This window comes from Canis lupus, chromosome 21 (assembly GCF_048164855.1).
Source record: "Canis lupus baileyi chromosome 21, mCanLup2.hap1, whole genome shotgun sequence".
NCBI lineage: Eukaryota > Metazoa > Chordata > Mammalia > Carnivora > Canidae > Canis > Canis lupus.
In genome coordinates, this window is record NC_132858.1 from 11,088,171 (window position 1) to 11,101,701 (window position 13,531).

A 13,531-nucleotide genomic window follows, 5' to 3' on the forward strand; every position below is an offset into this window, starting at 1 on the left:
AGAGCAGGTGAACGAGCACAGGTCTGGCAGGCTCTCCACAGGCAGACCTAGTGTGAGGTTCTCAGCTGTGGCACTTAGTTCCGGTGACCTGGGGCAAACTCTGATGTCAGGGCCTCCTTTTCCTTCCCTGTGAGATGCAAAGATTGAGGCAGAGGAGGCATGGGCTAGCCCCCTGCTGGGGCACCTGGCCAAAGTGCCGCTAAAGCAGGATAGCAGGAGCTGGGCCCAGGCCGCTAGAGGAGCCTCAGGAAGGCTTCCCGGAGAAGGAGGCCCCAGAGGCTGGCCGGGGACGGTACCCGTGCTGCCCTGGCTTCTGGCAGGAGGCGGATCTGAGGCCGCAGCTGCGTCCGGGCCCCCCTCCCCCGAGGTTGCACCCGCTCACCTCCCGGCCGGGAGCGCACAGCTGCAGGGCAGGGCGGGCCGGGGCCGGGAATCTCCGGGAGGGCGGGCTGGGCGGCGCGACGCGGGCCTCCCGGCGGGAGAGGCCGGCCCGAGGCGGACGAGCAGGAAGCCGAGCACCGCGGGGCCGGCGGCTGGCGGTTGGGGTCCGCGGCCGCGTCTCCTGGGCTGCAGGCTGGACAGGGGCGGGGCGGGGGGTGCGGGCACCCCGAGGCCTCCGCCTGCGCCCCAGCCCCGCGGCGTCCGGCCTGGGCGGGCCCCCGACGCCTGGGCCGCTCCGAGCGCGCCAGCGGGAACCCGGCGTGGGGCGCCCACCCGGGACGGCGCCCAGCCCGGAGCGCAGGTACGCGCAGGGCGAGGGCGGGGGGGGGGGGCGCTCTCCCGGCCAGGACCGGCCCCGTCGGAGCCCCGAGTGCCGGGCCACTGCTCCCGACCGCGACCTCGGTGCAGACGGGAAGCGGGGAGACCCCTCCCCCAGCGTCCCATCCCCAGGACTCCGCGCTGCCCAGTGGCTCACCCCCCCACCCCATTCACTTATCTGACCTGTGTGGGCACAATCGCCCCTTTCCTGGCCTGGGCCACTGTCCCCACGTGGTAGAGTCCTCAGCCTCGGGTCAAAGCTGGTGGGTGTGAAGGTTGGCAGGGGGGCTGGACCTCCAGCTCTTGGGGTGGGGGGGACAGAACAGCCAGGATGACAGGACAGCTCTAGGGGTCTCCTTCAGATTTCCAGAAGTGGAATGTGAAGCCTCATTTCTCCCTCCTCCCCCCAGCCAGGTCCTCTGGGCTCCTCTGCACACAGATCTCGCTCTGGGCTGCCTTCCCAGTCCTGGGGTCCTCCTTCCCCAGCCCTCTTTCAAAAGTGACCTGTCCAGGGGAGGCTCTGGGCTCTGTGCATCAGCTGGTCTGGCTCAGGGGAACTCCCCCCCCCCCCCCCCCCCCCCCCCCCCCCCCCCCCCCGCCCCAGCCAGAGTCCCCATTCCCCTGAACGGAGGAGGGCCCAGCCTCCCTCCCTCTCCCCACTCCTCCCCCTGACTCTGCAGCCTCCCCGGCCCTGTCTGAGCAGGCCTGTTTGGCAGGCTGGGACATGTCTGGCCCCCGAGGACAGCCGGTGGGCGATGGCTGCAGAGGCAGAGGGGCTGGAGCCCCAGGCAGCTGCTACAGAAGATGCTGCAGGAGATGCCACAGAGGCTGCGGATGCGGAGCTCCGTCTCCTGGTTGGGAACCGGTTGAGCCTGGACCTGTACCCTGGGGGGTGCCACCGGCTGCTCCATCTCTGTGCCCAGCGACCCCCTCAGCTGGGGGAAGTGGAGTTCTTGCAGCTGAGTGGCCACGAGGACCCTCAGCTGCTAGAGGCTACCCTGACCCAGGTGCCGCGGAACCTGCAGCGCCTTCGCTCCCTGGTCCTCAGAGGTGAGCCCCACCTGGTCCCAGCCCTGTCCCAACCCCGCCCATGCTGCAGCTGCCCAGTGGTGTCCCCCAGCAGACAGCAGCATGGCTATTCTTTCTGGGGCAGGTCATGGGTGATGGCTGTCAGCCGAGATGAGCCTGTCGTATGCATCCCTGTCTCCCTGCATTGCTGGGGTCTCTGTCCCTCGCTGGGTGGGGTTGGGGTAGAGAGGTCTGTGCCTCTGAGCTGAGCCCTGGGATTCCGGCCCTGAGGGCCACATCTGCTCTCCCCCTTTCTAGGTGGACAACACTGGGATGTGCTGGGTGCCTGCCTCCGGGGCTCTCTGACCACACTGCCCGCTGGCCTGAGTGGCCTGGCCCGCTTGGCCCACCTAGATCTGAGCTTCAACAGCCTGGAGACGCTGCCGGCCTGCATCCCACAGATGCGTGGCCTGAGCACCCTCCTGCTCTCTTACAACCACCTCTCAGAGCTCCCTGAGGCCCTCGGAGCCCTCCCCTCCCTTACCTTCCTCTCTGTGACCCATAATCGTTTGCAAACGCTGCCCATAGCGCTGGGAGCTCTCTCCACCCTGCAGCGCCTTGATCTCTCAGGGAACCTTCTGGACACTCTGCCCCCTGAGATTGGAGGCCTGAGCAGCCTCACGGAGCTCAATCTGGCTTCCAACCGGCTGCAGGGCCTCCCGACCTCCCTTGGTAAGTAGGGGTCAGGCCCCTTTTGGCTCCTTGGGCCTGATGGAGAGGGCCTTTTGGCCACTGTCTGGCCTCCGCTCTCTGTGGGCCCCACCTTGTCCTCCACAGGGGACCCTGCACACACAATCTTGGCCACCTTGGAGCCTTCACTCCTCCAGGTGGCACTCGTTTGCCCTTCCTTCCCTGGATTTCAAGCTCCCCGAGTCTGGCCATGGGGCAGAGACTGGAAAGGCTTCTCTGCTTGGGCCTGCCATGAGTATCCTGTCCTGGCCAGGACTAGGCGTGGCCCTGGGTGGTGGTCCTCTGCTGGCCCTAAGCTGGCATCTCCCCACAGTGGGGCTGCGGTCCTTGCGGCTCCTTGTTTTGCACAGCAACCTCCTGACCTCAGTGCCCACCGGCCTGGTACACCTCCCGCTGCTCACTCGGCTGGATCTGAGGGACAACCAGCTCCGGGACGTGCCCCCGGAGCTCCTGGACGCTCCCTTTGTGCGCCTTCAGGGGAACCCCCTGGGCGAGGCTCTACCTGCCCCCCAAAGCCCCCCAGGTAGGCTTGTTCCTGGGAAGGGTCAGACCACAGACAGGCCAGGATGTAGGTACTGTAGGTATACTAACAGCTGCCCATCCTTGCACAGAGGCGCCGGTGATCCTGGAAATGCCCAGACTGTTCCTGAACTCAGATGTGGACAGGTGTGTGTGAGTGTATGTGTGTGTTGCTGAAAAAGCACGTCTCTACCCTGTCACCCTATCCATAATGTGCACCTCGCTCAGGCCCCAGGGATCTTCTAGAGTTTCCCAGGGGTGCCCGATTCAGCCACACCCCTTTCTATTGTCTGACCTGATGCCCACTCTGTCACACAGCTTCCCTGTGACTCCCCAAGGCTGCTCCGTGACCCTGGCCTGTGGCGTCCGCCTGCAGTTCCCTGCTGGGGCTACTGCTAGCCCTGTCAACATCCAGTATCGTCTCTGGCTGCCAGAGCCACGCCTTGTTCCCTTGGGTCCCCATGACTCCCTGCTCAGTGGTGTCCTGGAGCTGCAGCCCCACGGGGTGGCCTTCCGGCAGGCACGACCAGGGCAAGTCGGGGTGGGGGGCGGGTGAGGAGGGCCCAGATGTGGCCCTGGTATTCACGACAGCCTTGCCTGGCAGAAGGTGAGCCTGTGGCTGCTCTTCGTGCCCCCCCGCATCCGGCGTTGCCGGGAGGTGGTTGTCAGGACCCTGAGTGGTGATAGCTGGGGTGACCTGGACACTCATGTGGAAGAAGAGGCACCCAAGGTGAGAGCCGTCTGGGAAGGGGCACTGGGAGGAGCTCCGCCTACACCCTGTTCACCCCCACTTTTTCTCCGTCCCTATCCTTTCCGATTCTGTCTCCTCTGACCTCACCTCCCATGCCCAGCGGCTTTGGGCTCACTGCCAGGTGCCCCACTTCTCATGGTTCCTCGTGGTTTCGCGTCCTGTGTCTAACACCTGCCTGGTGCCACCAGAGGGGACGTTGCTGTGCTGCTCAGGATATCCCGGGGTCAAGGTCACATTCCCACCTGGGGCCACCGAAGAGCCTCGTAGTGTCTGCATGCAGGTGCGGACAGGGCAGCCTCTGTGGATGGTGGGTGGTTTCTCAACGCATAGGCAAGCCTGGGGTCCCTGTTTGCCCCAGGTGGTGCGCATGGCCAGCAGAGAACTTCGAGCCCTGCTGGGGGAGCCTGAGGCTGCGGCCAGCCCCCTGCTGTGCCTCTCACAGAGTGGTGGCCCTCCTAGCTTCCTCCAGCCTGTCACTGTGCAGCTGCCTTTGCCCCCTGGGGTCACAGGTGAGAGGTGGCCCTTCTTTGGGCCGAGCTGAATCTATGGCCCCTGGGTTGAGGGGATCATGCTTGGGGTGGGGGAGCCCCTGCCAGGGACGCCTCAGCCGGTGTTTCCCTCGCGTCCTCAGGCCTGAGTCTGGATCGCTCTTGTCTTCACCTGCTGTACCGGACCCCTCTTGAAGCTGCTTGGGATGACATCACAGCTCAGGTGGCCCTGGAGCTCACCCACCTGTATGCTCGCTTCCAGGTCACCCACTTCTCTTGGTCGGTGCCCCCAGCCCCAGCATCTTCAGCCCTTCCCCCTCCCCTCCCCCAGCCTGTCTGTGCAGCCCTGCTCACCCCTGAGCCCACCCAGGTACTGGCTCTGGTACACCACCAAGACCTGTGTGCAAGACCTGGCTCGGAAGGCCTGGGAGCGGCTGCGTCTGCACCGAGTCAATCTCATTGCCCTGCAGAGGCGCCGGGACCCAGAGCAGGTCCTGCTGCAATGCCTGCCCCGTGACAAGGTAGGTGTGGGGCCCAGAGGGCTGCAAGGGCCTGCGTAGGGGTGTGGGGCACTGAACTCAGAGCCAGTGGGTGCTCCCCTAGGTGGATGCCACCCTGCGGCGACTGCTGGACCGTTACCGAGGCCCTGAGCCCTCTGACACGGTGGAGATGTTTGAGGGTGAAAAATTCTTCGCCGCTTTTGAGAAGGGTATTGATGTGGACGCTGGTACGCCGCCCTGCCTGCCCTATGGAGGGGATGCTGGGGTCCATTCCCCAGGTCCATTCCCCAGGCTCCCTGCTGAGCCCATCCCTTCCATGTAGAACGCCCAGACTGCGTGGAAGGCAGGGTCTGCTTTGTCTTCTACTCACACTTGAAGAACGTGAAGGAGGTCTACGTGACCACTACCCTGGACCGGCAGGTTCAGGCTGTGAGGGGCCAGGTGGGTCAGCCAGGTGGGGTACCCCTGGCTGCCTGGACAAAGTTCAGAACACTGAACCTCATCTTATCCCAATGCTAGGTGTCCTTCTACCGGGGAGCAGTGCCTGAGGAGGTGCCTGAGGAGGCCAAGGCTGCCCGGCAGAAGAAGGGCATGGACACCGTGTGGATGGCCACTCTACCCATCAAGCTGCCGGTATGGCCTGGGGTGGTGGGCGCTGTATATGAAGGGGGCAGGGGCGGCACTGAAGCCTGGGGGTGGTCAGGGGCAGAAGGCAGGGCTCATTGCACCCCTTCTTTTTCACAGAGATTGCGGGGGTCTGAGGGGCTGGGGCAGGGGCGGGGGCCTGGCCTCTCCCTGGCACCTCTGAACCTGGGCGATGCTGAGACTGGCTTCCTGACCCAGAGCAACCTGCTGACCGTGGCTGGGCGCCTGGGCCTTGACTGGCCGGCTGTGGCCCTGCACCTGGGCCTGCCCTACCGGGAGCTGCAGCGCATCCGTCATGAGTTCCGGTGAGTTCCTCTAGGCCTTCTGGTGCTGGCTCCAGACCAGCCTCAGCCCTGGGTCCTGGCCATCTGGAGAGCCTCACAAGAGGCTGGCTGAAGTTCCATCCAAGGTGGATGGGGACAGGGCAAGCAGGCTCACCCCACCCAGGGAGCTGGAATCTACTCTGGGTGGGTAAGCAGAACCTTGGGTGGGTGGCTGGGCCTCTCTATGACCATCCTCCTCCCCACTAGGGATGACCTGGATGGCCAGATCCGTCATATGCTCTTCTCCTGGGCTGAGCGCCAGGCTGGGCAACCAGGGGCTGTGGGGCTTCTCCTGCGGGCCTTGGAGCAGAGTGACCGGCTGGATGTAGCTGAGGAGGTGAGGGCCATCCTGGAGCTTGGCCGCCAGAAGTACAAGGACAGCATCCAGCGCACAAGCCTGGCCCCCAGGGGCCTTGACCCAGCTGACCCTGCAGCACCACAGTCTGTGGAGTCTGCCCAGGCATAGACCCCACTGACTTTGGGATGGCCCCGATGGACCCTGCCAAAGGGTCAGGGGTCCCCATTTTCAAGCCTTCCCTGAATATGCGGACAGTGACCTCCCACGTGTAACAAATATGTATTGTTGTGGCTGCTTCTTGGAGCTCAGTTTATTTGTTGGGTAGAGGAGCGGGTGGAAGGCCAGGGGTGGGCTGAGATCCGAGGCCGGGCCCTGCTGGGAGGGGACCTTGTGTAAAGACTTCAGTACCCCCACCCCCCCGTTGCTCCCATGTGCCCAGAAGGGAGAGAGGCTCCAGCTACAAAGTACCGGTGCAGCACCCACGGATACCAAGTCCCCTGCGTGCGGGGCTGCGCATCGCTGGCAGCGGCGGGCAGGTGCTCGCTGCGCAGGGGTCCCGCCTCCGCGTCTGCCTTCCGCCGCCCCCCCCCCGCCCCCGGCACAGTGCACAGTGTCCCCGCGGAGCTGGGGCTGAGTCCCCGAGGCGGAGGCCAGGCCGCGGGGGGCGCACACGTGGGACCCCGCCGGACCTGTGTGGACCTGTGCGGACCTGTGCGTGGCTGGAGTAGCCATCGCCTGGGGCAGCGTGACCGTCTGGGCACCATCCGGACCCCCTTCCAGGGGGACGAGGGGCGGAGCCGGAGCCCAGCCCCCACCCCAAGCCTCCTTTGTCCACGGGTTGGGACACCTCGGACAGGATGGACCCCCCCCCCCCGCCCCAAGGGGAAGGGACACGGGGAGATTGAATGAGGAACTTGGGGCCAGGGCCAGGCTCTGAGCCTATCCTCCATCCCTTCCGCGGGAGTGGGGGAGGGGGAGCGCAGCCACTTCGTTTGTGCGAGATTTTACCCCTGGGAGGGTCTGCAGGTGGGGGCAGCAGCCCGAGGGGGATCTCTGTGGGCAGCGGTGACCATAGCCCGCCTTGGTCCTTAATTTACCTGGCTGCAGGGGTGGAGGCGGGGGACAGTGAGGGCTGACAGCCCTGGGCCTCAGGCTTGGGGGGGGGAATTGGGTTTCTGTGGCAACAGAGGCTTGGTTGGGGGAGGCCCTTCCACAGCTGTCTCCGTGGGGGGATGGGAACCAAAGAGTGAGGACAGACAAATGGGAGGTTCTGGGGCCAGTAGACCCCTTGCCAGTCTCCCCAGGCAGAGCTCCTTCGTTGTCACTGCTGTCTGGCCAGCCACCCTCTTCCCTGCTCCTGCAGCCTGAACCATATCATGGGAGACCCCAGGACTCCCTGTGTCCTCAGGGTTGGACCCCTGGGCCCACCTTCTCCTCCCATGACAGCTGTCTTCCCCCACCCATCCAGAATGGATTGACAGTTACTTACCACTTACTGCTCCAGGCTGCAGACAGCTCATAGATATTTCGCTAACAAGTTGAAGGCATTGGGGATCCCTTTTCTCAACCATGGCTCTGGCCTCTATGTCTGGATCAACCTGAAAGTGGTGAGCACTGGGAAGGAGGCCCTGAATTTTGGGGCAGATATGCCCGATGGGTTTTTGGCTCAGCTCTGTCTTCAGCCTTCCTCAGTGCCTGGATCCATGCACGTTTGAGGAAGAACTGCTGCTCCATTGCTGCTTCCTGGACAACAAGCTAATGCTGTCCCGGGGCAAGACCTGCATGTGTAAGGAGCCTGACTAGTTCCATATCCAAGGCAGACACTTAACCACTGAGTCACCCAGGGATCCCAAGATTTTCTTTATTTGAGAGAGAGAGAGAGAGAGAGAGAGAGAGGGAGAGCACAAGCAGGGGGAGGGACAGAGGGAGAGGGAGAAGCAGACTCCCTGGTGAGCAGGAAGCCTGACATGGAGCTTGATCCCCAGACCCTGAGACCATGACCTGAGCTGAAGGTAGATGCTTAACCAAACTGAGCCACCTAGGCACCCCTCAAAAGGCTTTTTTTTTAGGTTTTATTTATTTATTCATGAGAGACCAGAGAGAGAGAGAGGCAGACACGGAGGGAGAAGCAGGCTCCATGCAGGAAGCCAGATGTGGGATTCGATCCGGGGGCTCTGGGATCATGGCCTGAGCCAAAGGTAGATGCTCAATTGCTGAGCCACCCAGGCATCCCTCAAAAGGCTTTTTAAAATGAATATCTAGTGATAAGCCTGGGGTCTTCCATTTTCATCTCTAGTGTTTGCAGCTATTCGAATCACACCACCTATGAGTTTCTCTGAAAAGCTCTTGCACTTTAGTTGGAAGACTGATGCTATGACATGGGCCCAGCACAGACTACTACATTTTATAGATGACAGAAGAGTTTTTAGCACCAACTGACGGGTTTGGTCAGTCACTTGGCTTTGTGGCCATCTCTCTGGGGTCCAGATTTGGTGGTCCTTGTTCTTCAATGATAATCTTTTTTCTTTTTTTAATCATAATTAAAAAAAATACTCTAGAAAATGCTGATTCTTTGTTGTTGTTGTTTTTATTTTTATTTTTTTAAATTTTTATTTATTTATGATAGTCACAGAGAGAGTGAGAGAGAGAGAGAGAGGCAGAGACACAGGCAGAGGGAGAAGCAGGCTCCATGCAACAGGAGCCCGACGTGGGATTTGATCCCGGGTCTCCAGGATTGGGCCCTGGGCCAAAGGCAGGTGCCAAACCGCTGCGCCACCCAGGGTTCCCTGTTGTTGTTTTTATACCCGATAATGTTCTTTAGAAATTGACTAATAAGGTAATAGACACAGAGAAGGAATTAACTGGATGAATGAAGGAGCTCACCAGGCCAGAGAAGATGAAGATGTGAAAAATGAGAAGCAGAGGTGCTCTTGGGATTTCTGTAATGGGGGCTATAGACAGTCTCACCAGGACACTGTCCTAGGTTAAAAGGGATAGTGCCTTTCATGGAAGGGATAGACAATTTTATCTTCCATCCCACCCAAGATTTGAATGGTTGAGTGGAGAAAACTTAGTATCTCCCTATCCATGAACATGGAACTTCCTTCCATTTATTTAGGTCTTTAATTTCACTCAGCAAGATCTTTGTGGCTTTCAGAGCACACATTTTGTCCTACACACCTCTTGTTAGGTTTATCACTATACTGTGCTTTTCATATTTTGCTAAAGATGTTGTTAACTTCATTTTGTTTGTTGCTAGTATGAAACAACCGATTTTTGTATCTATCAAGAGCTTTGAGGGCTCTGAGATTTTTACCCTACTTACAAATGAACAGGTTTCATGTATGCTGGCAGAAGGCATAAGAATTCTGGGTCAGAGATAAAAGACAGCTTATTACAGCAGTAGCAAGGACCAGAGTATCAGTTCATGGTTCCCCAAGCCCTGGTTCCTACAGGGCAAAGTGAGGAGGATCCGCTGATGCCTGCACATGCAGTAGGGGGTTCTGCAGAAGAGGAAACCCAAGCTTAATGGAACAGGATTCACCCCCCCTTTTTTTTAAGATTTTATTTCTTTGAGAGAGAAAGGGAGAGAGAGCATGAGCAGGTGGGAGGAGCAGAGGGAAAGGGAGAATCAGGCTCCCTGCTTAGCAGGGAGCGTAACATCGGGCTCCATCCCAGAACCCTGAGATCATGACCTGAGCCTAAGGCAGACACTTAACTGACCAAGCCACCCAGGCACCTCAAGAAACAGGATTCTTTTATGATGAGCAGTAAGCCTGCCTGAAATTTGGTCCCAAAGGAGACATTATCTTTTTTATATTGAGTAATAAATCTATCCTTTGCTCTAGTGGAGATACTATTGCTGTCATCCAATGCTGTTCACTCTACACATCTGTGGATATATGTGTGTATGTATATGTGTGTCTATCTCCTTGAAGATAGCCTAGAACTAAGACAGGCAGAAACATGAGAGACTTAGGAAGAATCCTCTCCTGACAGTATCCTGTGACCTTGTTAAACTTATTAGCCCTTAGCCCCATGGCAAGGGGGTGGGTGGGTGGGATTTCTTTGAATTTTCAATGTATATAATCATGTTGAGGGATCCCTGGGTGGCGCAGCGGTTTGGCGCCTGCCTTTGGCCCAGGGCGCGATCCTGGAGACCCGGGATCGAATCCCACATCGGGCTCCCTGCATGGAGCCTGCTTCTCCCTCTGCCTGTGTCTCTGCCTCTCTCTCTCTCTGTGTGACTATCATAAATAAATAAAATCTTTAAAAAAAAAATCATGTTGACTGTGGCTAAAGATGATTTTCCTTCTTCCTTTTGAATATTTCTAATTTTTATGTTCTTTTTTAAATTTATTTATTTATGATAGTCACACACACACACAGAGAGAGGCAGAGACATAGGCAGAGGGAGAAGCAAGCTCCATGCACCGGGAGCCTGATGTGGGATTCGATCCCGGCTCTCCAGGATCGAGCCCTGGGCCAAAGGCAGGCGCTACCCCGCTGCACCACCCAGGGATCCCTAATTTTTATGTTCTAATTACCTTGCCTAGGACCTCCAGTACAGTGTTAAATGAATGCAGTGAGGAAGGACATTCTTGTTCTCAATCTTAGCAGAACTGAGGTCACTCTCACTCTTTTTTTTTTTTTTTTTTAAGAGAGAGAACAGTGGGAGGGGGGAACCAGAGGAAGAAGGAAAGAGAGAATCTTAAGCATGCCCAGTGAGTAGCTGATCTCCTAACCCTGAGATCATGACCTGAGCTGAACTGAGTCAGATGCCTAACTGAGCCACCCAGTGCCTCTTACTCTTAAGTAAAATGTAATTGTAAATATTTTTCATGCTGCCCTTCACCAGATAAGAGTTCCTTCAATTCCTAGTTTGCTGAGAGTTTTTTCCATGAATGAGGGTTCCATTTTTGTCATAGATATTTATCTATACCTCTAAAGAAGATATAATTCTTTTAATAATTAAAAAAATTATTAATGTGATAAATTACATTGGATTTTAAAAATGTTAAGCCAAGGTCCTATTCCTGCAATAAAATGCATGTAGTCATGATGTATGCCCCTTGTATATATCATTGGATTTCATTTGGTATTAAGAATTTTACATTGGAGGGCACCTGGTGACTTCATCGGTTAAGCATCTGCCTTCAGCTTAGGTCGTGATCCCAGGGTCCTGGGATCAAGCCCCACATGGGGCTCCCTGCTCAGTGGAGAGCCTGCTTCTCCCTCTCCCCCTGCTTGTAATTGCTCTCTCTCTCTCTCTCTCTCTCTGTGTCAAATAAATAAATAACATAAAAAAAAGAATTTTACATTGCACAGGGGGGCCCCCTCCCAAAAGAATTTTACCTCTATTTTCATGAAGACTATTATGCTATAATTTTCTTATTTAGTAATGCATTGTTGGTTTTCTTATCAGAGTAAAACTGACCTCGTAAATGTTTTGGAAATTCTCGTTCCTCAATTTTCTGAAAGTTGTGTCAAGTTAATTTTTTAAAAAATCTTCAACTGTTTAGTAAAATTCACCTGTAAAGCCATCTGTACTGGAGTTTTCTTTATGGGAAGGTTTTTACTCATGAATTTCATTTCTGTAACAGATATAGGGCTATTCACATTTTCTATTTCTTGTGTCAGTTTTGTCAACTTGTGTCTTTCAAGAAAATTTGTCCATATAAGTTCAATTCCTGAGATAAAATTGTTTATAATGTTCCCTTGTTATCCCTTTAATATCTGTATGATCTATTGTATTATCTCCTTTTCCTTTTTTTTTAAAAGATGATTTATTTATTTATTCATGATAGTCACAGAGAGAGAGAGAGAGGCAGAGACACAGGCAGAGGGAGAAGCAGGCTCCATGTACCGGGAGCCCGATGTGGGATTCGATCCCGGGTCTCCAGGATCACGCCCTGGGCCAAAGGCAGGCGCCAAACTGCTGAGCCACCCAGGGATCCCCTGAAGCATTGTTATTAGGGGTATGAACATTTAAAATTGTTTGTCATCTTGATGAATGATCAATTTGTCACTTTGAAGTGTCATTTTTAATTTTTGGTAATTCTTTTTGTTTTAAAGTCTACAATATCAGGTATTATGAATTCTTCTGCTTTATTTTTCCTTTGTGTTAAGATACATATACGTAAAATTTCTCATCTTAACCATTTTTAAGTGTACAATTCACTTGTATGTACATTCTAATACATTTGTAATACATTCACATTGTTGTGCAGCCATATTCACTATCCAGCCCCATAACTCTTTTCATTTTGTAAAACTGAAAATCTATACCTGTTAAATAATAACTCCACATACTTCCCTTCTTCTAGTCCCTGGCAACCACCATTTTGCTTTCTGTCTTTGTTTTTTTTTTTTTCTTTTTCTTTCTGTCTTTGATTTTGACTACTCTAAGTACCTCATATGTAGACTCATACAATTTTTGTCTTTTTGTGACTGGCTTATTTCACTTATGTACTGCCCTCATGTTTCATCCATGTTGTAGTATGCATCAGAATTTTCTTTGGGCTGAATAAGATATAACATTTTGCTTATCCATTCATCTGTTTATGGACTTTTGGGTCACTTCCACATTTTAGCTATTGTGAATAATGGTGCTACGAACATGGATGTATAAATATCTCTTCAAGTTTCGATTCTTTTGAAAATATATCCAGAAGTGGAATTGCTGGGTCAAATATCAATTCTAATTTTTTGAGGAATCTCCATATTGTCCACAGTGGCTGTACCATTTTACATTTCCACCAAAAGTGCACATTGAGTTCCAATTTCTCCCTGCCAACATTTGTTTTCCAGTTTTTGGATAATAGCATACTTTTATGATTATTTGCATGGTATATTTTTCTCCCAATTTTACTTTTAACTGTTTGTCTTTTTATTTAACATGTCTTGCAATCACCATATACTTGAATCTTGATGTTTTATCTGGTCTGATGATCTTTTAATTGGCCCTTAATGATGACATTTAAGGTAATTATTCATATAGTTGGATTTCAGCCAACTATTTTGCTATTTCTTTTCTATTTTGCGTATGTTCTTTTTTTTAAAGATTTTATTTATTTATTCATAAGAGACACAGAGAGAGAGATAGAGGCAGAGACACAGGCAGAGGGAGAAGCAGGCCCCATGCAGGGACCCTGATGTGGGACTCGATCCCGGGTCTCCAGGATCACACCCTGGGCTGAAGGCGCAGCTAAACCACTGAGCCACCAGAGCTGCCCATGTGTATGTTCTTTTTAATTTTTTTCCTGCCTTCTCTCAGATTAATCAAGTATTATTTAGTGTTACATGTTATTACTGTTTTTGGCTTCTTGGTTATATTGTTTGACTTTTTAAAAAATTGTTTGCTCTAGGGACTAATATATATATGTGTATATATATATAGAGAGAGAGAGAGAGAGAAAGATATGGAGATATATATATATATATATATATATATATCTCCCCATATCGGTGAGAAGTCCACATTCCTAAAC

The 13,531-nt window shown here is 54.3% G+C and overlaps 1 protein-coding gene across 4 annotated transcripts; it reads left to right on the top strand.

Moving 5' to 3' along the window:
* The first annotated feature begins 128 nt into the window (after window positions 1-128).
* PIDD1 (p53-induced death domain protein 1) lies at window positions 129-6,339 on the top strand. Of its 4 annotated transcripts, none has more exons than XM_072790504.1 (16): window positions 129-367; window positions 1,476-1,809; window positions 2,086-2,499; window positions 2,831-3,040; window positions 3,129-3,183; window positions 3,355-3,556; window positions 3,641-3,766; window positions 3,888-4,067; window positions 4,146-4,296; window positions 4,419-4,554; window positions 4,646-4,796; window positions 4,879-4,984; window positions 5,098-5,216; window positions 5,295-5,408; window positions 5,520-5,725; window positions 5,951-6,339. In XM_072790504.1, the coding sequence occupies exons 2-16, from the start codon at window positions 1,515-1,517 to the stop codon at window positions 6,207-6,209; spliced, it is 2,724 nt and encodes a 907-aa protein (XP_072646605.1). In that variant the 5' UTR covers window positions 129-367; window positions 1,476-1,514; the 3' UTR covers window positions 6,210-6,339. The 4 variants fall into 4 exon arrangements, with proteins under 4 accessions (XP_072646605.1, XP_072646606.1, XP_072646603.1 ...); XM_072790505.1 differs by having other exon boundaries at window positions 346-367; window positions 4,879-5,002; window positions 5,619-5,725; XM_072790502.1 differs by having other exon boundaries at window positions 347-367; window positions 4,879-5,002.
* Window positions 6,340-13,531: the final 7,192 nt, after the last annotated feature.

Excerpts from the sequence above, each read along its gene's own strand:
- PIDD1 (XM_072790502.1), top strand. The coding sequence starts at position 1,515 with ATGGCTGCAGAGGCAGAGGGGCTGGAGCCCCAGGCAGCTGCTACAGAA. Across the intron at positions 4,068-4,145 it reads CTCGTAGTGTCTGCATGCAG|GTGGTGCGCATGGCCAGCAG; the intron begins GTGCGGACAGGG and ends TGTTTGCCCCAG. Across the intron at positions 5,409-5,519 it reads CTCTACCCATCAAGCTGCCG|AGATTGCGGGGGTCTGAGGG; the intron begins GTATGGCCTGGG and ends TCTTTTTCACAG.